The 23,884-nt window shown below is 49.5% G+C and overlaps 1 protein-coding gene across 3 annotated transcripts in view; it reads right to left on the reverse strand.

Annotated features, from left to right (window-relative positions):
* Positions 1-23,884, reverse strand: part of CCSER2 (coiled-coil serine rich protein 2) — a 221,251-nt gene that overhangs the window by 102,864 nt on the left and 94,503 nt on the right. For all 3 annotated transcript variants that reach the window (XM_073574879.1, XM_073574881.1, XM_073574880.1), the window contains exons 4-5: positions 5,677-5,767; positions 1,113-1,257 (exon numbers count right to left, since the gene is read on the reverse strand). In XM_073574879.1, the coding sequence (XP_073430980.1) occupies positions 1,113-1,257; positions 5,677-5,767 (236 nt within the window). The remainder of the gene's footprint in view (positions 1-1,112; positions 1,258-5,676; positions 5,768-23,884) is intronic.

Here is a 23,884-nt window from a genome sequence, read left to right on the forward strand (position 1 = left end):
TCCGATCACAGCAGCGCCGCTCTAAAGCACCACAGCTATAGCCATCTCTCTTTCACTTGGGAGTTCTTCTCCTCTTTACTCAAAGATTTGAAACCGGACTCAGCGATAAACTGATAAAGGCTCGGACTGAGCCGAAACGTCGTAATATCTATATCGCTTCTACCTGGTGCTATATGTTCTTTTTTGGCTCCCACATGTTTTGTACATAATAAAATGAACACTTGTTTGCATTAAACTCCTCTGAGTGTGCGGTGAATAGATTATTATTGGTAATAGGACCTACTGGTCCGTTACACCTGCACCTCACCATTAGGACTTGAGTGCACGCTAACTCTTTAGTTATTTTGACAGTGTGGGAACAGCAGCTCTCTGACCAGAGGGGGATGATTTCACCACTGATCAGAAGCAGTGTTTGCCACTCTGTTATGCACATGACAGCGTGGCAAACACTGGCTGTTCGGGCCCCCCATTCAAGCGAATGAGGTCCAGAATAGGGTCCGGGTACTGCTCTGGTACCCGAACCTGAAATTTTTGTAACTGTTCGGCCGAACCCGAACATCCAGGTGTCCGCCCATCTCTAGTTATCACCTACCCTGTGGATACATGATAACTTGTTTTCGCTGGAGAACCCCTTTAAAAATTAGTTGTGACATCACTATACTATCACATGTTGTTAATATTCTAGTTCTGTGACATCTGTACTACATTATTCCAGTACTGTGACATTAACACTGACACTGCAACGTGATTACCCTTTCTTACAACTGTACAGTGTTTGAAATATTTTGGGACTTTCGTCGCCACTTTGAGATGTTATTTTTGTGCATTAGCTCTTTTGTAGTTGGAGTTTTTCTGCCAGTCTTCATCAGCTCAGACAACTTTTTGAAAAGAAGGCAGAGCTTTGTGAAGAGGGGAGTTGGCAAAGAGCATTCGCAAGTTCATAATTCATGCAAAATTCATCCCTGTACTAAGACATCTCAGGGGTTGAGGTATAAGGTGCCGACATTGTAGGTGCAACTGTAGGGGCAGCTGTTACACATGTGGTCTGATAAGTACCTCTGGTGGAAGTTCCAATATCGCCTTTAATCCTTGAGAAGATATGAGTAACCTACCTGCCATTGTGGTAGTGGTCAGGATTGCTCAAGTGGTACTGCTCTTGCCCATTTAGACGCGGTGGTGCCCTCTTCCAAAACACTTGCTGCTGCTGCCGCAAACTCCGCTCAGTTCTTTCAAAATGAGTCATATTTTCAACTTTCCCTAAAATAGAAAGTAAAGCTAGCATCAAGTTTTGGCTGTAATATTGCACTGGTTATTTTCAAAGCCACCGATATATACTGTACTGGCTCAATAGTGTGTAGGGGGCAGGTTTTGTATCTCAGATAGGTTGGTAGCTTAGCTATACAATGTGTACGCTGTATATCGGAGAAGTAAATCCCTGAGTGAGCATGGGAAAGGGCGGGAACCATCAGGCGCAGCACAGAGGGAAGGCCGCCAGGCGCTGCACAGAGGGAAGGCCGCCAGGCGCTGCACAGAGGGAAGGCCGCCAGGCGCTGCACAGATGGAAGGCCGCCAGGCGCAGCACAGAGGGATGGCCGCCAGGCGCAGCACAGAGGGAAGGCCGCCAGGCGCAGCACAGAGGGAAGGCCGCCAGGCGCTGCACAGAGGGAAGGCCGCCAGGCGCTGCACAGAGGGAAGGCCGCCAGGCGCTGCACAGAGGGAAGGCCGCCAGGCGCTGCACAGAGGGAAGGCCGCCAGGCGCTGCACAGAGGGAAGGCCGCCAGGCGCTGCACAGAGGGAAGGCCGCCAGGCGCTGCACAGAGGGAAGGCCGCCAGGCGCTGCACAGAGGGAAGGCCGCCAGGCGCTGCACAGAGGGAAGGCCGCCAGGCGCAGCACAGAGGGAAGGCCGCCAGGCGCAGCACAGAGGGAAGGCCGCCAGGCGCAGCACAGAGGGAAGGCCGCCAGGCGCTGCACAGAGGGAAGGCCGCCAGGCGCTGCACAGAGGGAAGGCCGCCAGGCGCTGCACAGAGGGAAGGCCGCCAGGCGCTGCACAGAGGGAAGGCCGCCAGGCGCTGCACAGAGGGAAGGCCGCCAGGCGCTGCACAGAGGGATGGCCGCCAGGCGCTGCACAGAGGGAAGGCCGCCAGGCGCTGCACAGAGGGAAGGCCGCCAGGCGCTGCACAGAGGGAAGGCCGCCAGGCGCTGCACAGAGGGAAGGCCGCCAGGTGCAGCACAGAGGGAAGGCAGCCAGGCGCAGCACCGAGGGAATACAGTCAGGCGCAGCACCGAGGGAATACAGTCAGGCGCAGCACCGAGGGAATACAGTCAGGCGCAGCACCGAGGGAATACAGTCAGGCGCAGCACCGAGGGAATACAGCCAGGCGCAGCACCGAGGGAATACAGCCAGGCGCAGCACCGAGGGAATACAGTCTGGCGCAGCACCGAAGGAATACAGTCAGGCACAGCAACGGGGGAATACAGTCAGGCACAGCACAGAGGGAATACAGTCAGGCGCAGCACCGGGGGAATACAGTCAGGCACAGCACAGAAGGAATACAGTCAGGCGCAGCACCGAGGGAACACAGTCAGGTGCAGCACCGAGGGAATACAGTCAGGTGCAGCAGAGAAGAAAAAGTCAAGCGCAGCAAAAAGTGAATACCATCAGACATCAGATATAGCAGAGAGGAAAGTTGATCAGGTCTACCAGAGAAGGAATACTTTCAAATACAGAAGAGAGGGAATATCATCAGGTGTAGCAAAGGGATTACAATCAGATGTAGCAGAGAGGAAATACTATCAGATATAGCAGAGAGGGAATATCATCAGGTGTAGCAGAGAGGAAATTTTCAGGTGAAGTAGAGCAGTTCTTGTCATAACTTAGAAATATCACATTGTGCCATCTTCAGGTTAATAACAGACTGTACACAACCATAAAACATTATACCATGATGTTAAGGACACAACAAAGCTGACATTAGGTATAAAATGCTTTAGCAGTCTATGGCATTCAGCAAATTTACCAGCAGCCGCCTACTTTATTCTGGTTTCTACATCAATAAGTACGGTAAATCAAAGCAGGTAAAAATACAATCTTTCCACCAAGAATGCCTTGCTTCAGCAGATGTTTCCTCGTTAGAGGGTTAGAAATATGTTCTGCTGCGACCCAGCGATCGAACCGGCTACGCAATCTCCTCTGTATATACGAAGACAGGAATATCTACTCGTCTCATCATACAAACAGAAAGGTCCACAAAGAACTGGACGACAGTAATAGCAGAAGTAACAGGAGAAGCAGCAGAGACTTAGAGAAGAAACAGTAATAAACAAGTCTATGCCGAGCTCTCGAATAACCAGCAGCTACTCACCCGAACCCCAGCGCCACACAAGGGAAACATTGTGGCATTCTCCAGCGGCTCTTGCACTATTGCATACAAGACTTTTATACAAACAGGCCTTCCTTCCTACTGAATTCCCACCCTTCGTGTGGCTGGGAATACGGCCCAGTTTTGTCCTGTGACTTGGAAAAAAAAATACTGCCCTAACTAACCATTTGCATAGTTAGCAAACTAGACTGGAGTCTTTAAATAGCTGCTGGCCTCAGAGGCGAGGCAAGCAGGATGGGGAAGGCCAGACAGCGCATTATTTACTTTTACCCAGTAAATTCCTAGATGGCCTTGCTAGATATAGAGATAAACCCAAGACGAGCAAAAATGTAACCAGCACTGCTGGAGAACGAAGGCAGCCGGGAGCAGCTGCAGCAGGGACTGAGCTCAATCCTGCCTTACACAGCACAAGCAAAGAACAGGTTAAAGAAGCCAAGCGGGGCTCTTCATGTAAAGTCATGCACCGGGCGCTTAGTGCAAGCCTAAAACATTCATTAATTAGCTTCTGCGCAGCTACAAAGGCTTAACGAGTCACGGAGAGATAAATAACACACAAGTTAATATGAGGACTATGACAGACTCAGTCTCATAGGCTGTAGCCAAAATGAATCACTTCCAGTAAAGAAGATAGTCACATGGCGAGGGTCAGGCAGGCTGCGCGGCAAGAGTCAGGCAGGCTGCGCGGCGGGGGACAGACCAGCCATATGGCGAGAGACAGACCAGCCATATGGCGAGAGACAGACCAGCCATATGGCGAGAGACAGACCAGCCATATGGCGAGAGACAGACCAGCCATATGGCGAGAGACAGACCAGCCATATGGCGAGAGACAGACCAGCCATATGGCGAGAGACAGACCAGCCATATGGCGAGAGACAGACCAGCCATATGGCGAGAGACAGACCAGCCATATGGCGAGAGACAGACCAGCCATATGGCGAGAGACAGACCAGCCATATGGCGAGAGACAGACCAGCCATATGGCGAGAGACAGACCAGCCATATGGCGAGAGACAGACCAGCCATATGGCGAGAGACAGACCAGCCATATGGCGAGAGACAGACCAGCCATATGGCGAGAGACAGACCAGCCATATGGCGAGAGACAGACCAGCCATATGGCGAGAGACAGACCAGCCATATGGCGAGAGACAGACCAGCCATATGGCGAGAGACAGACCAGCCATATGGCGAGAGACAGACCAGCCATATGGCGAGAGACAGACCAGCCATATGGCGAGAGACAGACCAGCCATATGGCGAGAGACAGACCAGCCATATGGCGAGAGACAGACCAGCCATATGGCGAGAGACAGACCAGCCATAAGGCGAGAGACAGACCAGCCATACGGCGAGAGACAGACCAGCCATACGGCGAGAGACAGACCAGCCATACGGCGAGAGACAGACCAGCCATACGGCGAGAGACAGACCAGCCATACGGCGAGAGACAGACCAGCCATACGGCGAGAGACAGACCAGCCATACGGCGAGAGACAGACCAGCCATACGGCGAGAGACAGACCAGCCATACGGCGAGAGACAGACCAGCCATACGGCGAGAGACAGACCAGCCATACGGCGAGAGACAGACCAGCCATACGGCGAGAGACAGACCAGCCATACGGCGAGAGACAGACCAGCCATACGGCGAGAGACAGACCAGCCATACGGCGAGAGACAGACCAGCCATACGGCGAGAGACAGACCAGCCATACGGCGAGAGACAGACCAGCCATACGGCGAGAGACAGACCAGCCATACGGCGAGAGACAGACCAGCCATACGGCGAGAGACAGACCAGCCATACGGCGAGAGACAGACCAGCCATACGGCGAGAGACAGACCAGCCATACGGCGAGAGACAGACCAGCCATATGGCGAGAGACAGACCAGCCATATGGCGAGAGACAGACCAGCCATATGGCGAGAGACAGACCAGCCATATGGCGAGAGACAGACCAGCCATATTCCCAGAGTCCACCAAATAGGAAAGAATGGAACTGCGGGGGCTCTGGTCTTTCTGGCCCCCGCAGCGGCGCACCGCACATCCCAACACCCCCTTATCCCAGCCTGCAGCAACACTCCACTCTTTCCTGCTCTAGCAGCAACCCTGGGACCCTTCACCCAGGCGGCTGGTAAGGTATATCTGCATTATAAGACGCACCTCCATTTCCCCCCCAAATCTGGGGGAGGAAAAGTGAGTCTTATTATCGGAAAAATACGGAAGTTAAATGAATTGGAATGATACTGTATATTTAAATGCAGAGAGTGAATACAAATAAAGAAACAAACCCATGTCACACGTGGTGTCTTCCGGTAAGTCCACATCCAACATAAGATCGTCATCTTCTAAATCGCAGGAGTCAAGATTATTGAGGATGTCCTGTATATAAACACAAACAATGGATCAGTAATGGTAACAGACCAGAGCAGACTGACATTTTCTGGGAGACACAGGTGGCGGTATCTTAAAAGGAACTTTGATGTCTATGTATACCATATATTAGACACGTGAATGTTGCTATTCCTTGAATGTAGCCCCGAGCTGCCAGATATGCTGGAATCACTCAATATCAGCAGCAAAATACTAAAAGGACATAACCAATGACACGTCTCTGATATTAGCAAGTTCAGAGGCGGACAAGGTACTGTAGACAGACCAGTTCCTGAAAGAATCCGACTTTTTTTTAGTGACCCGTAAATGCGTAATTTTTTTTTTTTTTTATTTAGATGACAAAACACCCAAGCCAGTCAATTTATGCTGCAAAATGCACATCCTCTGCAGCGGATACGTCCAGTACACCCTTTTAGATCAGTAAACACTTAAATACGTTCTTATTAGTTCATTTGATAGACAGATTATGAGCCCAAGTGGGGACAGGGGATGACGTGAGAGGTGGCAGTCTCTGTACAGTGCCACGGATTAGGTTGGCGATAGACGAGGTTTTCTTCTTACAGCAGTAGACAGATTTACACAGCAATTTGCTTTCAGTGTAGGGGAAATATCTCAAGTTACAAATGAATAAGCAGATGGGGATTTGTAAAGCAGACATTTGATTTGCCGCTAATAAAATAAATGTTTCTCGGTGGGCGTTCTGCGCACACTTATGTAACATATTCGGCGGCCGGTTGTGCGGCTCGTCAGGATCCATTTGAAGTGAATCACTCCAAAGTACACACAATGCTGCAAATCATTAAGAACCTAATTTAACTAGTCTGTTCTGCAATGGCTTCTGACTCCGCACAATAGTCACTGTGTTACACAAAGCTGCGGTATAATGGAACAAGGCAGGCAATTGTCTTTCCACGTCCAAGAAAGAAACACAGTTGAGAAGATGGAGAAATTGGAAGGTAAATTCCGTCCTGTTCTTCATTTGTGATACAAGTCCCTTTATAGAGCTCTTTAGAAATGAAAGTTGTAACATGGACACGATAATGAACAAGGTGGTAATACAGTAATATCAGGCATCATACTGGCAGTATACAGGATGTAAGATGCAGAGCGCAGGCAGGATCTACAAGGCGATTACGGTACTTAGCTCCTGCTCTTTTCAACACAAGCTGTGTTCCAGTAGCCGGTAACAGTCCAAAGAGGGTGCTACACATTGAATGGAGCTTCAAAGAGTTCACATCTGGAGGATGCCGAAATAACAAACAGCTGATTGGCGAGGACAATCTGTTACTGATGAGCTAACCCCTTTAACTGAAACAGCTGTGTAGGAGGCTTTAAACTAGGTGTGTACAATTAATGGAGAGGAAAGGACGAGGAGAGGAGAGGATAGGATAGGACAAGGAGAGGGGAGGATGAGGAGTGGATAGGATAGGACGAGGAGAGGATGAGGAGAGGATAGGACGAGGATAGGATAGGACGAGAAGAGGATAGGACGAGAAGAGGATAGGACGAGAAGAGAAGAGGATAGGACGAGGAGAGAAGAGGATAGGATAGGACGAGGAGGGGAGAGGATGAGGACATGGAGAGGATGAGGACATGGAGAGGAGAGGACGAGGAGAAGAGGAGATGACGAGGACGAGCAGGAGATGACGAGGAGAGGATAGGATAGGACCAGGAGAGGATAAGACGAGGAGCGGATAGGACGAGGAGAGGCTAGGACGAGGAGAGGCTAGGACCAGGAGCGGATAGGACGAGGAGAGGCTAGGACCAGGAGAGGCTAGGACCAGGAGAGGCTAGGACCAGGAGAGGCTAGGACCAGGAGAGGCTAGGACCAGGAGAGGCTAGGACCAGGAGAGGCTAGGACCAGGAGAGGCTAGGACCAGGAGAGGCTAGGACCAGGAGAGGCTAGGACCAGGAGAGGCTAGGACCAGGAGAGGCTAGGACCAGGAGAGGCTAGGACCAGGAGAGGCTAGGACCAGGAGAGGCTAGGACCAGGAGAGGCTAGGACCAGGAGAGGCTAGGACCAGGAGAGGCTAGGACCAGGAGAGGCTAGGACCAGGAGAGGCTAGGACCAGGAGAGGCTAGGACCAGGAGAGGCTAGGACCAGGAGAGGCTAGGACCAGGAGAGGCTAGGACCAGGAGAGGCTAGGACCAGGAGAGGCTAGGACCAGGAGAGGCTAGGACCAGGAGAGGCTAGGACCAGGAGAGGCTAGGACCAGGAGAGGCTAGGACCAGGAGAGGCTAGGACCAGGAGAGGCTAGGACCAGGAGAGGACAAGAGGAGGAGAGGATAGGACGAGAAGAGGAGAGGATAGGACGAGAAGAGGAGAGGATAGGACGAGAAGAGGAGAGGATAGGACGAGAAGAGGAGAGGATAGGACGAGAAGAGGAGAGGATAGGACGAGAAGAGGATAGGACGAGAAGAGGATAGGACGAGAAGAGGAGAGGATAGGACGAGAAGAGGAGAGGATAGGACGAGAAGAGGATAGGACGAGAAGAGGAGAGGATAGGACGAGAAGAGGAGAGGATAGGACGAGAAGAGGAGAGGATAGGACGAGAAGAGGAGAGGATAGGACGAGAAGAGGAGAGGATAGGACGAGAAGAGGAGAGGATAGGACGAGAAGAGGAGAGGATAGGACGAGAAGAGGAGAGGATAGGACGAGGAAAGGATAGGACGAGGAAAGGATAGGACGAGGAAAGGATAGGACGAGGAAAGGATAGGACGAGGAAAGGATAGGACGAGGAAAGGATAGGACGAGGAAAGGATAGGACGTGGAAAGGATAGGACGTGGAAAGGATAGGACGTGGAAAGGATAGGACGTGGAAAGGATAGGACGTGGAAAGGATAGGACGTGGAAAGGATAGGACGAGGAAAGGATAGGACGAGGAGAGGATAGGACGAGGAGAGGATAGGACGAGGAGAGGACGAGAAGAGGAGAGGACGAGGAAAGGATAGGACGTGGAAAGGATAGGACGTGGAAAGGATAGGACGTGGAAAGGATAGGACGAGGAAAGGATAGGACGAGGAAAGGATAGGACGAGGAAAGGATAGGACGAGGAAAGGATAGGACGAGGAAAGGATAGGACGAGGAAAGGATAGGACGAGGAAAGGATAGGACGAGGAGAGGATAGGACGAGGAGAGGACGAGGAGAGAAGAGGACAAGGAGAGAAGAGGATGAGAAGAGGACAAGAAGAGCAGAGGACAAGGAGAGGACAGGGCGAAGAGAAGACAGGACATGGCGAGTAGAAGACAGGACAGGGCGAGGAGGAGACAGGACAGGGCGAGGAGGAGACAGGACAGGGCGAGGAGGAGACAGGACAGGGCGAGGAGGAGACAGGACAGGGCGAGGAGGAGACAGGACAGGGCGAGGAGGAGACAGGACAGGGCGAGGAGGAGACAGGACAGGGCGAGGAGGAGACAGGACAGGGCGAGGAGGAGACAGGACAGGGCGAGGAGGAGACAGGACAGGGCGAGGAGGAGACAGGACAGGGCGAGGAGGAGACAGGACAGGGCGAGGAGAAGACAGGGCAGGGCGAGGAGAAGACAGGGCAGGGCGAGGAGAAGACAGGACAGGGCGAGGAAAAGACAGGACAGGGCGAGGAGAAGACACGGCAGGGCGAGGAGAAGACACGACAGGGCGAGGAGAAGACACGACAGGGCGAGGAGAAGACACGACAGGGCGAGGAGAAGACACGACAGGGCGAGGAGAAGACACGACAGGGCGAGGAGAAGACACGACAGGGCGAGGAGAAGACACGACAGGGCGAGGAGAAGACACGACAGGGCGAGGAGAAGACACGACAGGGCGAGGAGAAGACACGACAGGGCGAGGAGAAGACACGACAGGGCGAGGAGAAGACACGACAGGGCGAGGAGAAGACACGACAGGGCGAGGAGAAGACACGACAGGGCGAGGAGAAGACACGACAGGGCGAGGAGAAGACACGACAGGGCGAGGAGAAGACACGACAGGGCGAGGAGAAGACACGACAGGGCGAGGAGAAGACACGACAGGGCGAGGAGAAGACACGACAGGGCGAGGAGAAGACACGACAGGGCGAGGAGAAGACACGACAGGGCGAGGAGAAGACACGACAGGGCGAGGAGAAGACACGACAGGGCGAGGAGAAGACACGACAGGGCGAGGAGAAGACACGACAGGGCGAGGAGAAGACACGACAGGGCGAGGAGAAGACACGACAGGGCGAGGAGAAGACACGACAGGGCGAGGAGAAGACACGACAGGGCGAGGAGAAGACACGACAGGGCGAGGAGAAGACACGACAGGGCGAGGAGAAGACACGACAGGGCGAGGAGAAGACACGACAGGGCGAGGAGAAGACACGACAGGGCGAGGAGAAGACACGACAGGGCGAGGAGAAGACACGACAGGGCGAGGAGAAGACACGACAGGGCGAGGAGAAGACACGACAGGGCGAGGAGAAGACACGACAGGGCGAGGAGAAGACACGACAGGGCGAGGAGAAGACACGACAGGGCGAGGAGAAGACACGACAGGGCGAGGAGAAGACACGACAGGGCGAGGAGAAGACACGACAGGGCGAGGAGAAGACACGACAGGGCGAGGAGAAGACACGACAGGGCGAGGAGAAGACACGACAGGGCGAGGAGAAGACACGACAGGGCGAGGAGAAGACACGACAGGGCGAGGAGAAGACACGACAGGGCGAGGAGAAGACACGACAGGGCGAGGAGAAGACACGACAGGGCGAGGAGAAGACACGACAGGGCGAGGAGAAGACACGACAGGGCGAGGAGAAGACACGACAGGGCGAGGAGAAGACACGACAGGGCGAGGAGAAGACACGACAGGGCGAGGAGAAGACACGACAGGGCGAGGAGAAGACACGACAGGGCGAGGAGAAGACACGACAGGGCGAGGAGAAGACACGACAGGGCGAGGAGAAGACACGACAGGGCGAGGAGAAGACACGACAGGGCGAGGAGAAGACACGACAGGGCGAGGAGAAGACACGACAGGGCGAGGAGAAGACACGACAGGGCGAGGAGAAGACACGACAGGGCGAGGAGAAGACACGACAGGGCGAGGAGAAGACACGACAGGGCAAGGAGAAGACACGACAGGGCGAGGAGAAGACACGACAGGGCGAGGAGAAGACACGACAGGGCGAGGAGAAGACACGACAGGGCGAGGAGAAGACACGACAGGGCGAGGAGAAGACACGACAGGGCGAGGAGAAGACACGACAGGGCGAGGAGAAGACACGACAGGGCGAGGAGAAGACACGACAGGGCGAGGAGAAGACACGACAGGGCGAGGAGAAGACACGACAGGGCGAGGAGAAGACACGACAGGGCGAGGAGAAGACACGACAGGGCGAGGAGAAGACACGACAGGGCGAGGAGAAGACACGACAGGGCGAGGAGAAGACACGACAGGGCGAGGAGAAGACACGACAGGGCGAGGAGAAGACACGACAGGGCGAGGAGAAGACACGACAGGGCGAGGAGAAGACACGACAGGGCGAGGAGAAGACAGGACAGGGCGAGGAGAAGACACGACAGGGCGAGGAGAAGACACGACAGGGCGAGGAGAAGACACGACAGGGCGAGGAGAAGACACGACAGGGCGAGGAGAAGACACGACAGGGCGAGGAGAAGACACGACAGGGCGAGGAGAAGACACGATAGGGCGAGGAGAAGACACGACAGGGTGAGGAGAAGACACGACAGGGCGAGGAGAAGACACGACAGGGCGAGGAGAAGACACGACAGGGCGAGAAGACACGACAGGGCGAGGAGAAGACACGACAGGGCGAGGAGAAGATAGGTAAGGAGAGGAAAGGACAGGGCGAGGAGAGGAAAAGTAGAGATGAGGTATCTATATTCCTATATTTATCTCTATAGATATCTGCAGTAGTATTATTATTATTATTATAGCGCTTTACACGTGAGGAGGGGTAAACATAATAAAAAACAAGTACAGTAATCACGACTGATAAAGAAGGAGAGAGGACCCTGCCGGCATGGGCTCACAATCACAATCTACAAGGGATGGGTGAGGATACAGTAGGTATCTCAATAGCAGTGCAGCGGTGTCCACACTGTGCAGTGATGAGGCAGTGACACAGCAAAGTTCAAAGCAAAGCCTCTTTATTGCTTAGCGTACTCACAAAAAAGAAAGAAAATATGATCCTCCATATTGCAGCTGGGAAACAAGACAGTCAACCTCTGGATCACAGTCAGAAAACGACAATCCACCTCCGGATCACAGCCAGGAAACGACAGTCCACCGCCGAGACCGGCTGCCATGGGCAACTGCACCGCCATGTACACTGAGGGGTGCCAGGCCTTTTGGCTCCGTTTGGCCCTGTGTTGCCTCACACAGATGGAGCTCTGCAGAGCCTTCTGCTCTGCATGCTTGCAAGACCAAACTGACACACCTAACCTTCTGCTGCATGAGTTTTTACAAGCAACCTGTGTGGGTGGGGGGATTAGGGTGATAGGGGGTTCAACAGTGGTAATAAGAGGTTGATCTGACCCGGCCCAAAAATTAATAACAAGAAATATATATATAATAAAAAAAAGTTTGCTAATTTTGTATATTTTATTTAGGTTTGTTGTAATGTGAATATGGTGATGTAAGGGGATGGCTGTAAGGTAAGGCAGTGGGACCAGTAAGTATTTGTTCTGTTTGTGGAGTCTTGTATAATATTCAGCTTAGTGTAATGCGTTTATATTGTGTATAATATTGTATATAGGATGGTGTTAATGTAGTTTGGGGTTGTATATAGTAGTATGAATGAAGCTGAGCTGGGGGGGTTTACATGATTTTATACTATTTATTATTTTAGGGGGTAGTCATGTAGTTATGGTTATTTTGTTCTTCCCTTTTAGTTTTGTTTTCTTTATTTTGCTTCTCCTCCATTTTCTTTCCATTTCTGGTTTATTTCTTTATGATTTGTGGCGGATTTTGTGTCGTCTGATTGAAGCTTTGTTCTTATGCTTTGTTCGGCTGTGTCTGATCCTGTAATGTATCGTAGTTGGTTCATGTGATGCACTTATATACAATAAAAAAGACCTACAAGCAACCTGTGGCCGTAGAAACCTAGCCAGGAAGAAAGCGGACTGCCCACTACTACTATAAAGCTGAGTGTATAGCCCCGCCCACTCCACATAGCCCCATTCACTATAATATCCCACATCATCACGTCAGCCAGAGCTACCGCACTACTACCCCTAATATCCCACATTGTCCCGTCAGCAAGAGCCCCCTAACCCACATTGTCCGGACTGCCAGGGCCAACGGACTACTACCTTTAATATCCCACATCATTCCGTCAGCCAGAGCCACCAGACTACTACCCCTAATATCCCACATCGTCCCATCAGCCTGGGGTCAGAACCAGATCTGTTGTGAGTTCATTTTTCCCTTAACCATTGAGGTCTGATGAACTCCCTCCTCTGGTGAAGGAAGGTAGTGAGGCTGATTACCAAACACCTGGGCAGCTAGATAATGACTGGGTGGCTGGAATTGAGGACTGGATATAAGGCTGCCGACGCCCTTCTTCCTGGCTGGTGATTTTCCTGCTGGATTCTTGGAGACCAGTCAAATTCCTGCATCTCAAAGCTAAGTTTTTCTGCTCTGCTTTGTAATCTTCAGTTTTGTTTTTGTTTTGCCTTGTTTTTTGGGAGTTCTGCCATCCCCGGCCGGGGGTGAGCTGAATTCCATTTTTGTCTTTGATCTGTTGATCTTTTGCTCTGTCTTCAGAATATACCTGAGTGCTGATATAGTCTTTTCAAGCCTAGCGACTTCAGGGCCTGTTTTTCCTATCAGTCGGTTGGCTCATTTTGATAGGGTTTTTGCGGATGGCAGACAGCAGCTTTCCTATCCTGTCCTATGTAGTTAGCTTGGGCCCCATCGTTTGCTCAGCCTATCTTTCTATCTGTGTTGGTGTTTTCATCTTGCTTCACCGTCATTATATGTTGGGGGCTGCCTATTGCTTTGGGGTCTGCTCTGGGGCAGTTTAGTTTTTCCCCTTTCTGTCTTTAGGCTATGTAGTTCTCCGGCTGTGATCGAGCGGTCTAGGGCTCCGAAGGAACCCCCCACAGCTACTGCTAGTTGTTGTGGATAGGTTCAGGGGTCTGCAATCCGATAGCTGCCAACCTCTCTGTTTTTTCTGGACTTAGCTGGTATTTTGTTTTTTCCTCCTTCGGTGACTCCTCATAACAGAATCACCAGCCATACCGCAGATCCTAGGGTACTCAATAGCAGGAGAGAATTGTAAAAAATAAAAAATAAAAAATAGGGAAAAAAAAAAGTGTCAGAATTGTTTTTTTTTTTTTGTGTGCATATTTTTTCCTCTATATCTCTGAGGCCGTAGGGGGAATTTTTCTCTCAATGGAGATGAAGCAATTGTCTGATCGTGTGGAGCAGCTCGCTGCTGAAGTGCGGGGAATTTCCGCCTATCTTGCTCATTCACATGCTGCTGAAGCAAAGATTCCCACTCCTGATGTGTTTTTTGGGGATTGGTCTAAATTCTTGAATTTCAAGAATAATTGTAAATTATTTTTTGCCTTGAAGCCTAACTCGTCGAGGAGATAGCAGAAGAAATTTTTGAACCCCTCTCCATAATCTTTGAAAATTCTTGGAGAACAGGAGAAGTGCCAGAAGACTGGAGAAGAGCAAATGTTGTTCTTATCTTCAAAAAGGGGAAGAAGGTGGACCCAGGCAACTATAGGCCGGTGAGTCTGACTTCTATACCAGGAAAGATCTTTGAACAAATTATTAAACAACATGTATGTCAATACCTGGATAAGAATGAAGTGATTAAACAGAGTCAGCATGGGTTTGTAACTAATAAGTCATGTCAGACTAACTTAATTTCCTTCTATGACGGTATCACTGATTGGGTGGATCAAGGAAATGCTGTAGATATAGTATATCTTGACTTCAGCAAAGCATTTGACAAAGTCTCTCATACAATCCTTATTGAAAAAATGGCTAAGTATGGAATGGACAAGGCAACTGTAGGTGGATTCATAACTGGCTTAGTGATCGGACCCAAAGAGTGGTCGTAAATGGCTGCACATCCAGTTGGAAGAATGTCTCAAGTTGGGTACCACAGGGCTCTGTCCTGGGCCCTGTATTGTTCAACATCTTTATCAATGATTTAGATGAAGGAATTGAGGGTAAACTGATTAAATTTGCTGATGACACAAAGCTAGGAGGGATAGCTAATACTAGAGAAGAGAGAGAGAGGATTCAAAAAGATTTAAATAAACTGGAGAAGTGGGCAGCAACTAACAGAATGGTTTTTAACAGGGAGAAATGCAAAGTACTACATCTGGGCAATAAAAATGAAAAAAGCATATATAGAATGGGAGGAATAGGGCTAAGTGACAGCACATGTGAAAAAGACTTGGGTATACTAATAGATCACAGACTGAATATGAGTCAACAGTGTGATGCAGCAGCAAAAAAGGCAAATGCAATTCTAGGATGTATTAACAGAAGCATACAGTCTAGATCACGTGAAGTCATTAATTTCCCTCTACTCCTCTTTGGTCAGACCTCATCTGGAATACTGTGTCCAGTTTTGGGCACCACATTTTAAAAAAGACATCAACAAACTGGAGCAAGTTCAGAAAAGAGCGACCAGAATGGTGACCGGTCTGCAAACCCTGTCTTATGAGGAAAGGTTGCAGGATTTGGGATTGTTTAGTTTGCAAAAGAGAAGACTGAGAGGAGACTTAATAGCTGTCTACAAATATCTAAAGGGCTGTCACATTGTAGAAGGATCAACTTTATTCTCATTTGCACAAGGAAAGACTAGAAGCAATGGGATGAAACTGAATGGGAGGAGACACAGATTAGATATTAGAAAAAACTTTCTGACAGTTAGAGTGATCAATGAGTGGAACAGGCTGCCACGAGAAGTGGTGAGTTCTCCTTCAATGGAAGTCTTCAAACAGAGGCTGGACAGACATCTGACTGGGATGATTTAGCGAATCCTGCTTTGAGCAGGGGGTTGGACCAGATGGCCCAGGAGGTCCCTTCCAACTCTACGATTCTATGATTCTATGAAAATTGTCATCTCTTTGCTACGCGGTGATCCCCAGGATTGGGCGTTTTCTTTGAAACCTGATGATCCTATTCTGAATAATGTGAACGCATTTTTTCAAGCCTTGGGGTTGTTGTATGATGAACCTAATGCTATTGATCAGGCTGAAAAGACCCTGTTGGCATTAAGCCAGGGTCGGGATTCGGCAGAGTTGTACTGCCAAAAATTCTGAAAGTGGGCGGTCCTTACTACCTGGAATGATGGTGCCTTGGCAGCCTTCTTTCGGAAGGGTTTGTCAGAAACTGTAAAAGATACTATGGTGGGATTTCCTGTTCCCTCTGGTCTTGACGATTCTATGTCATTAGCCATTTAAGGTGGATCGGCGTTTACGTGAACGCAAAACTACACGAGAGATGTTGCCACCTGTTGAACAAATGTCTGAACCTATGCAATGTGATAGAGTTTTGTCTAGGGCGCAACGTCAGGAGTTCAGAAGGCGTAATAAGTTGTGTTTTTTTTTGTGGAGATGCCTCGCATATTATTTCTGTCTGCCCTAAACGAGAGAAACGTTGTGCACACACGTTTTCTGTGGGTGGTGTTCAACCTAAGTTTCTTCTGGCAATTACTCTGATCTGCTCCCTGTCCACATTTTCCGCCAAGGCTTTTGTGGATTCAGGAGCAGCTCTGAACCTGATGGACTTGGATTTTGCTAAACGTTGTGGATTTCCTATGACACCTCTGCAGACGCCTATCCCTTTGAGGGGTATTGATGCTACTCCTTTGGCGAAGAATAAACCTCAGGTTTGGACCCAGGTGGTAATGCGGGTCGCCCCACACCATCAAGAAAATTGCAGATTTTTGGTGTTGCATAATTTGCATGATACCATTGTTCTTGGGTTTCCCTGGTTGCAAATCCATAATCCAGTTCTGGATTAGAAATCTGTGTCTGTGGTGAGTTGGGGTTGTAGGTGTGCCCTTAGTGACGCTCCTGTTTTCTCCACCTCTCCCCAGTCGCATGATGTTCCTGACTATTTGGCTGACTTTTATGATGTATTTAGTGAGAATGAGTCTGCGTCTTTGCCTCCTCATAGGAGTTATGACTGTGCAATTGAGCTGAACCCAGGGTGTAAATTCCCCAAGGGTCGGCTTTTCAATTTATCTGTACCCGAGCACGAGGCTATGCGATCCTATATTAAGGAGGCATTGGAGAAGGGTCATATTAGACCATCCTCTTTACCCTTAGGTGCTGGGTTTTTTTTCGTGGCTAAAAAGGATGGTTCATTAAGGCCTTGTATTGACTATCGTGCCCTCAACAAAATTACTGTTAAATATCAGTATCCGTTACCCCTGATTTCTGATCTATTCTCCAGAGTTAAAGGTGCTTGCTGGTTTACCAAGCTTGACCTCAGGGGGGCGTATAATCTTATTCGCATTAAGCATGGGGATGAATGGAAGACGGCGTTTAATACTCCGGAGGGACATTTTGAGTACCTGGTGATGCCTTTTGGGCTCACTCATGCCCCTTCTGTCTTCCAGTGCTTCATGAACGATATATTTCGAGACTTTGTGGATAAATTTTTGATTATCTATCTGGATGATATTTTGATCTTCTCCAAGAATTGGGACTCTCATGTGGAACATGTTCGGACTGTGTTCCGGATTTTGAGGGAGAATTCCCTGTATGTCAAGGGATCGAAATGCCTTTTTGGGGTACAGAGGATTTCATTTTTGGGATTTATTTTGTTTCCGTCAACTATTGAAATGGACCCGGCCAAGGTACAGGCCATTTATGATTAGGTTCAGCCCACTTCTTTGAAGGTCCTCCAGAAGTTTTTGGGTTTTGCTAATTTTTATCGGAAATTTGTAGCTAATTTTTCTGGTATTGCCAAGCCATTGACGGATTTGACTAGGAAGGGGGCTGATGTGCTGAATTGGTCTCCGGAGGCTGTTTCTTCCTTTCAGGAGCTGAAGCGAAGATTCACTTCTGCTCCGGTTTTGCGGCAACCTGATGTCTCACTCCCGTTTCAGGTGGAGGTGGACGCTTCTGAGATTGGTGCAGGAGCGGTGTTGTCCCAAAAAGATCCTGTGACATATAAAATGAATCCTTGTGCTTTCTTTTCCCGAAAGTTCTCCCCATCTGAACGTAACTATGATGTGGGGAATCGGGAACTGTTGGCCATGAAATGGGCATTTGAGGAGTGGAGATATTGGTTGGAGGGAGCCAAACACCAAGTCGTGGTCCTTACTGACCACAAGAATTTGATTTACCTGGAGTCGGCCAAGCTCTTGAATCCTAGACAGGCTAGGTGGGCCTTGTTTTTCACACGTTTTGATTTTGTGGTCTCTTTTCTTCCGGGCACTAAGAATGTCAAGGCAGACGCCCTCTCTACGAGTTTCCTTGCTGATTCTCCTGTTGTGACTAAGCCTGCTACCATCTTAGGCGAGGGGGTAGTTCTTTCTGCCATCTCGCCCGATTTGAGACGTGCTCTGGAAGAGTTTCAGGAGGACAAACCTGAGCGTTGTCCCAGTGGAAAGTTGTATGTTCCTGACCAGTGGAGGAAGAGAGTGATGTCTGAAGTTCATTGCTCTGGCTTGTTGATGCCTTTGCCGGTGCCCAGGAGGCCATGGACCCATATTTCAATGGATTTTATCTCTGATATGCCTGTCTCTCAGAGAATGACTGTTATTTGGGTGATTTGTGATAGATTCTCTAAGATGGTCCATCTTGTACCACTCCCTAAGTTGCCATCTTCCTCTGCGTTGGTGCCCTTCATTTTGCAACAGGTGGTTCGCTTGCACGGGATTCCTGAGAACATTGTATATGACAGAGGAGTTCAGTTTGTGTCTAGATTTTGGAGGACTTTCTGTTCCAAGCTGGGAATTCAGTTGTCCTTCTCCTCTGCGTTTCACCCTCAGACCAATGGGCAGACGGAGAGAACAAACCAGACTTTGGAGTCGTATTTGAGATGTTTTATTTCTGCCGATCAGGATGATTGGGTTTCATTTTTGCCCTTGGCCGAATTTGCTTTAAATAATAGAGCTAGTTCTGCCACTTTGATGTCACCTTTTTTTTTGTAACTTTGGTTTTCACCCTCGATTTTCTTCAGGGCAGGTGGAGCCTTCTGCCTGCCCAGGTGTTGACACTGTGGTGGAGAGAATGCACCAGATCTGGGACCAAGTAGTGGATAAGTTGTCTCTCTCCTAGGAAAAGGCCCAGCGGTTTTCCAACCAGCGTAGGACCGTTGGTCCCCAGTTTAAGGTGGGTGATATGGTTTGGTTGTCATCAAAAAATATCGCTATGAAGGTGGCTTCTCCTAAGTTTAAGCATAGATTTATTGGACTTTACAAGATTTTGGAGATTATTAATCCGGTCTCTTTTCGGTTGGCTCTTCCTGTCACATTTAAAATTCATAATGTGTTTCATAGGTCCTTGTTGAAGAGGTTTGTTGAACCAGTAGTTCCTGTGGTGGCACCTCCTGACCCTATATTGGTTGAAGGTAACATGGAATATGAGATAGAGAAGATACTGGATTCCCGTCTGGCTAGACGGAGACTTCAGTATTTGGTTAAGTGGAAGGGTTATGGTCAGGAGGATAATTCCTGGGTCTCTGCCTCTGATATTCATGCCGAAAGATTGGTGCGTGCCTTTCATCGGGCTCACCCGGATCGCCCTGGTGGCATGGATGAGGGTTCGGTGACCCCTCCTCAAGGGGGAGGTACTGTTGTGAGTTCATTTTTCCCTTCACCATTGAGGTCTGATGAACTCCCTCCTCTGGTGAAGGAAGGTAGTGAGACTGATTACCAAACACCTGGGCAGCTAGATAATGACTGGGTGGCTGGAATTGAGGACTGGATATAAGGCTGCCGACGCCCTTCTTCCTGGCTGGTGATTTTCCTACTGGATTCTTGGAGACCAGTCTGATTCCTGCATCTCAAAGCTAAGTTTTTCTGCTCTGCTTTGTAATCTTCAGTTTTGTTTTTGTTTTGCCTTGTTTTTTGGGAGTTCTGCCATCCCCGGCCGGGGGTGAGCTGAATTCCATTTTTGTCTTTGATCTGTTGATCTTTTGCTCTGTCTTCAGAATATACCTGAGTGCTGATATAGTCTTTTCAAGCCTAGCGACTTCAGGGCCTGTTTTTCCTATCAGTCGGTTGGCTCATTTTGATAGGGTTTTTGCGGATGGCAGACAGCAGCTTTCCTATCCTGTCCTATGTAGTTAGCTTGGGCCCCATCATTTGCTCAGCCTATCTTTCTATCTGTGTTGGTGTTTTCATCTTGCTTCACCGTCATTATATGTTGGGGGCTGCCTATTGCTTTGGGGTCTGCTCTGGGGCAGTTTAGCTTTTCCCCTTTCTGTCTTTAGGCTATGTAGTTCTCCGGCTGTGATCAAGGGGTCTAGGGCTCCGTAGGAACCCCCCACGGCTACTGCTAGTTGTTGTGGATAGGTTCAGGGGTCTGCAATCCGATAGCTGCCAACCTCTCTGGCTTTTCTGGACTTAGCTGGTATTTTGCTTTTTCCTCCTTCGGTGACTCATCATAACACAGATCGCTGAGTGGAACGGTCGTAACTTCCATACCGGGGATCCCTTTAAGAGAGGCCTGGCGTCAGAACCAGAGGGCTGAGTGGATTTGCCCTGACTTCCATACCAAAGATCCCTTTAAAAGAAGCCTGGGGTGAGAATCAGAGCGCTGAAGAATTTACCCTAACTTCCATACCGGAGATCCTTTTAAGAGAGGCCTGGGGTCAGTACCAAAGCCCAGAGTGGATTTCCCTCACTTCCATACCAGGGATACCTTTAAGAGGGGCCTGGGATCAGAACCAGAGTGCTGAGTGGATTTGCCCTGACTTGCATACCAATGATCCCTTTAATAGAACCCTGGGGTCAGAATCAGAGCGCTGAGGGATTTCCCTAACTTCCCTACAGGAGATCAGTTTAAGAGAGCCTGGGGTCAGTACCAGAGGATTTGAAGGCAATTGCCCTGACTTACATACCGGGGATTCCTTTAAGAGGGGCCTGAGGTCAGTAACAATGCGCAGAGTGGATTTGCCCTCACTTCCATACCAATGATCCCATTAAGAGACCCTGGGGTCAGAACCACAGAGCTGAGTGGAGCGGTCCTAACTTCCAGACCGATGATCCCTTTAAGAGGCCTGGGGTCAAAACCAAAGCGCTGGATGGATTTGTTCTGACTTCCATACCAATGATCCCTTTAAGATGTGCCTATAGGATAGAGGATGTGTGATGGGTGTATGGGCACGGGAGGGGGGGGATTCATTTCTGTCATGTGCTTTCTGCTCCTTTCAGGTGGGCAGACAATGGCTGGGAGCTTATGTTCTTGGGGATGCTAGATTTCTCCCACCATGTCATTGTCTGCTGAGGTGTTGTCAAGTGGGAAAACTTGCTCCATAGCAATCAATCACAGCTCAGCTTCTTTTGAACAGCTCTGGTGAAATGAAAGCTGCTTCGTGATTGGTTGGTGATACACACATTCTTTTTTATATATAGAGATATAGACATTCGGCTGATCCCGGCGGCAGATGCGCGACGTGTCTACAGGCAGAGGAAGCCGGTCACATTAAAGGGGTTTTCCCATGAACAAAAGTTTATTTTAAAAATTGTCTGTGTCTGTCCGTGTACGGAGCATACCTCATCCCCTGGAAAGGGAAGGAAGAAAAAGACAATGCCGACATTACAGCAGGGGATCACAGAGGATTCATTTTATGAGGTAAAATATTTTACTGACTGTTTTTAAACAATATTTTTCCTCACAAAATGTATCCTCTGAGATCTCCTGCTGTAATGTCAGTATTGTTTTTTGCTTCCTCCCCTGCCCAGGAGCTGTGGTATGTTCTGTACACGGTCAGACACAAGGGCGTGAGAGACAGAGCACAGGGGGGAGACAGCTCGAACAGGACAGCACATGAGGGTACAACACAGCACAGGAAGGAGAGAGACATCTAAGGGGGAAAGCAAATGGGGTAGACAGGTCAAAAAAGAAAGCACAGATGGGAGAAGTCAGCACAAGGGGAAAAAAGAGTGGATAGGTGGGTGAGCACATGGGGGGGGAGAGATTCTCAACGCTGCAAAGCCTGCCCCCATAGTGACATCACCGCCAAATTTTTTGTCCTTCCTCATTCTTGAGTCCCCTACCAGTGGCCTAGGAGTTTGAGGGTTCTGTGCAGGATCTTAGTTGTTCCCAGCATTCCACTTTTCTGGACAGAGAGCTCAAATGTTGCTCCTGAGATCTGTTGTAGCCATTCTTCCAACTTATGGGTCACTGCTCCAAGTGCTCCTATCACCACTGGAATCACTGTTGCCTTGACCTTCCACATCTTCTCCAGTTCTCCTTTGAGGCCCTGGTATTTCTCCAGCTTCTTCCTTTTTTCTGATGTTGCTGTCACTTGGCACTGCCACATCTATTATCATTGCTCTCTTTAGCTCCTTGTCTACTATCACAATGTCTGGTTGGTTAGCCAACACCTGAATATCTGTCTGGATCTTGAAGTCCCACAGGATTTTAGCCCTTTCATTCTCCACCACTTTCTCTGGGGTCTCCCACCTGGACTTAGGGGGGCTTAGCCCATATGATGTGCAGATGTTCCTGTATACAATTCCCTCTAATTGGTTGTGGCGTTCGGTATACGCTGATTCTGCTTGCATTTTGCATGCTACACTATGTGTTGGACTGTGTTTGTGGTTTATTTGCATAGTCTGCACCTTGGGTCTTGTCTTTTGAGGTAGATTCCTGCTTCTATGCATCTGGTACTTAGTGCTTGCTCTTGTGCCGCTATGATTAGTGCCTCCGTACCGTCTCGGAGTCCAGCTTTCTCCAGCCATTGGTAGGATTTCCCCATGTCAGCCACCTCCATTATCTGTCGATGGTACATCCCACGCAGCAGCTTGTTTTACCACGGCGCTTCATGTTCCTGCCCTTCCTTCCAGATCTGTTGCCACATGGGTGGAAAGCAAAAAGCAGAGTCTAGTAATAGTAATTTGTTAGTCATACCAGCAGCTAAAGAGCCCAGGACCACTATATGTAGTGGGTGTACTTTCATTGTGACTTTGTCAGGCCCCAACACCCACTACACTGTGGTCCTGGGTTCTTTAGCTGCAGGCATGACCAATAAATCACCGGGCTCGGCTTTATACCTTCTACCCTTGACTCATCTAATTTCATGTACACACCGGCTGTATAAGAATTGGAATAATGCAGCAAAGGGAACAGTTTAATACCTGGCATATGCCACTGAAAGCCATCATTTGTTTTGTTAATAGCTGTAAGAAAAAGACTTGAAAACTTCAGTTCTCCACTGACTTGGAGGCCGCGTATGTTCAGCTGAAATCTTAATTAATGATTAGGAATCCATTTCTCTTCTGCACGCTCAAGTTAGCTGACACAAAGCTTGCCTGCTATTCACTGATATAATAAGATCGCTCTGTAATACTAGGGCACAGGCAAGGAGATCGCTAAATTTTACAAGCTGCAACTATTGCACTTTGTAATACTGCGCATTATAATACTGCTATATAGTTATAATGTGTATCAGTAGGAGCTCGACTGCTAGTACAGACATCAAGCCATAGAATGGAGGGGCTACAGCTGCTGCACACTGTATCCCAGCTGCTGTGGAGTAAGGGTCTCGGACAAGTGATAATGGGAAGAAACGAATACCAACACTGAGGGCCAGGGAGCTACAGTGAGGTAAGGGCAGGTGAGGGTCTCGGACAAGTGATAATGGGAAGAAACGAATACCAACGCTGAGGGCCAGGGAGCTACAGTGAGGTAAGGGCAAGTGAGGGTCTCAGACAGGCATAATGGGAAGAACCGAATACACTCACAGAGGGCCAGGGAGCTACAGTGAGGTAAGGGCAGGTGAGGGTCTCGGACAGGTGATAATGGGAAGAACCGAATACCAACGCTGAGGGCCAGGGAGCTACAGTGAGATAAGGGCAGGTGAGGGTCTCGGACAGGTGATAATGGGAAGAACCGAATACAGTCACAGAGGGCCAGGGAGCTAGTGAGGTAAGGGCAGGTGAGGGTCTCGGACAGGTGATAATTGG

This window comes from Dendrobates tinctorius, unplaced genomic scaffold, assembly GCF_039654945.1.
Source record: "Dendrobates tinctorius isolate UK_male_01 unplaced genomic scaffold, ASM3965494v1 ptg000040l, whole genome shotgun sequence".
Taxonomy (NCBI): domain Eukaryota; kingdom Metazoa; phylum Chordata; class Amphibia; order Anura; family Dendrobatidae; genus Dendrobates; species Dendrobates tinctorius.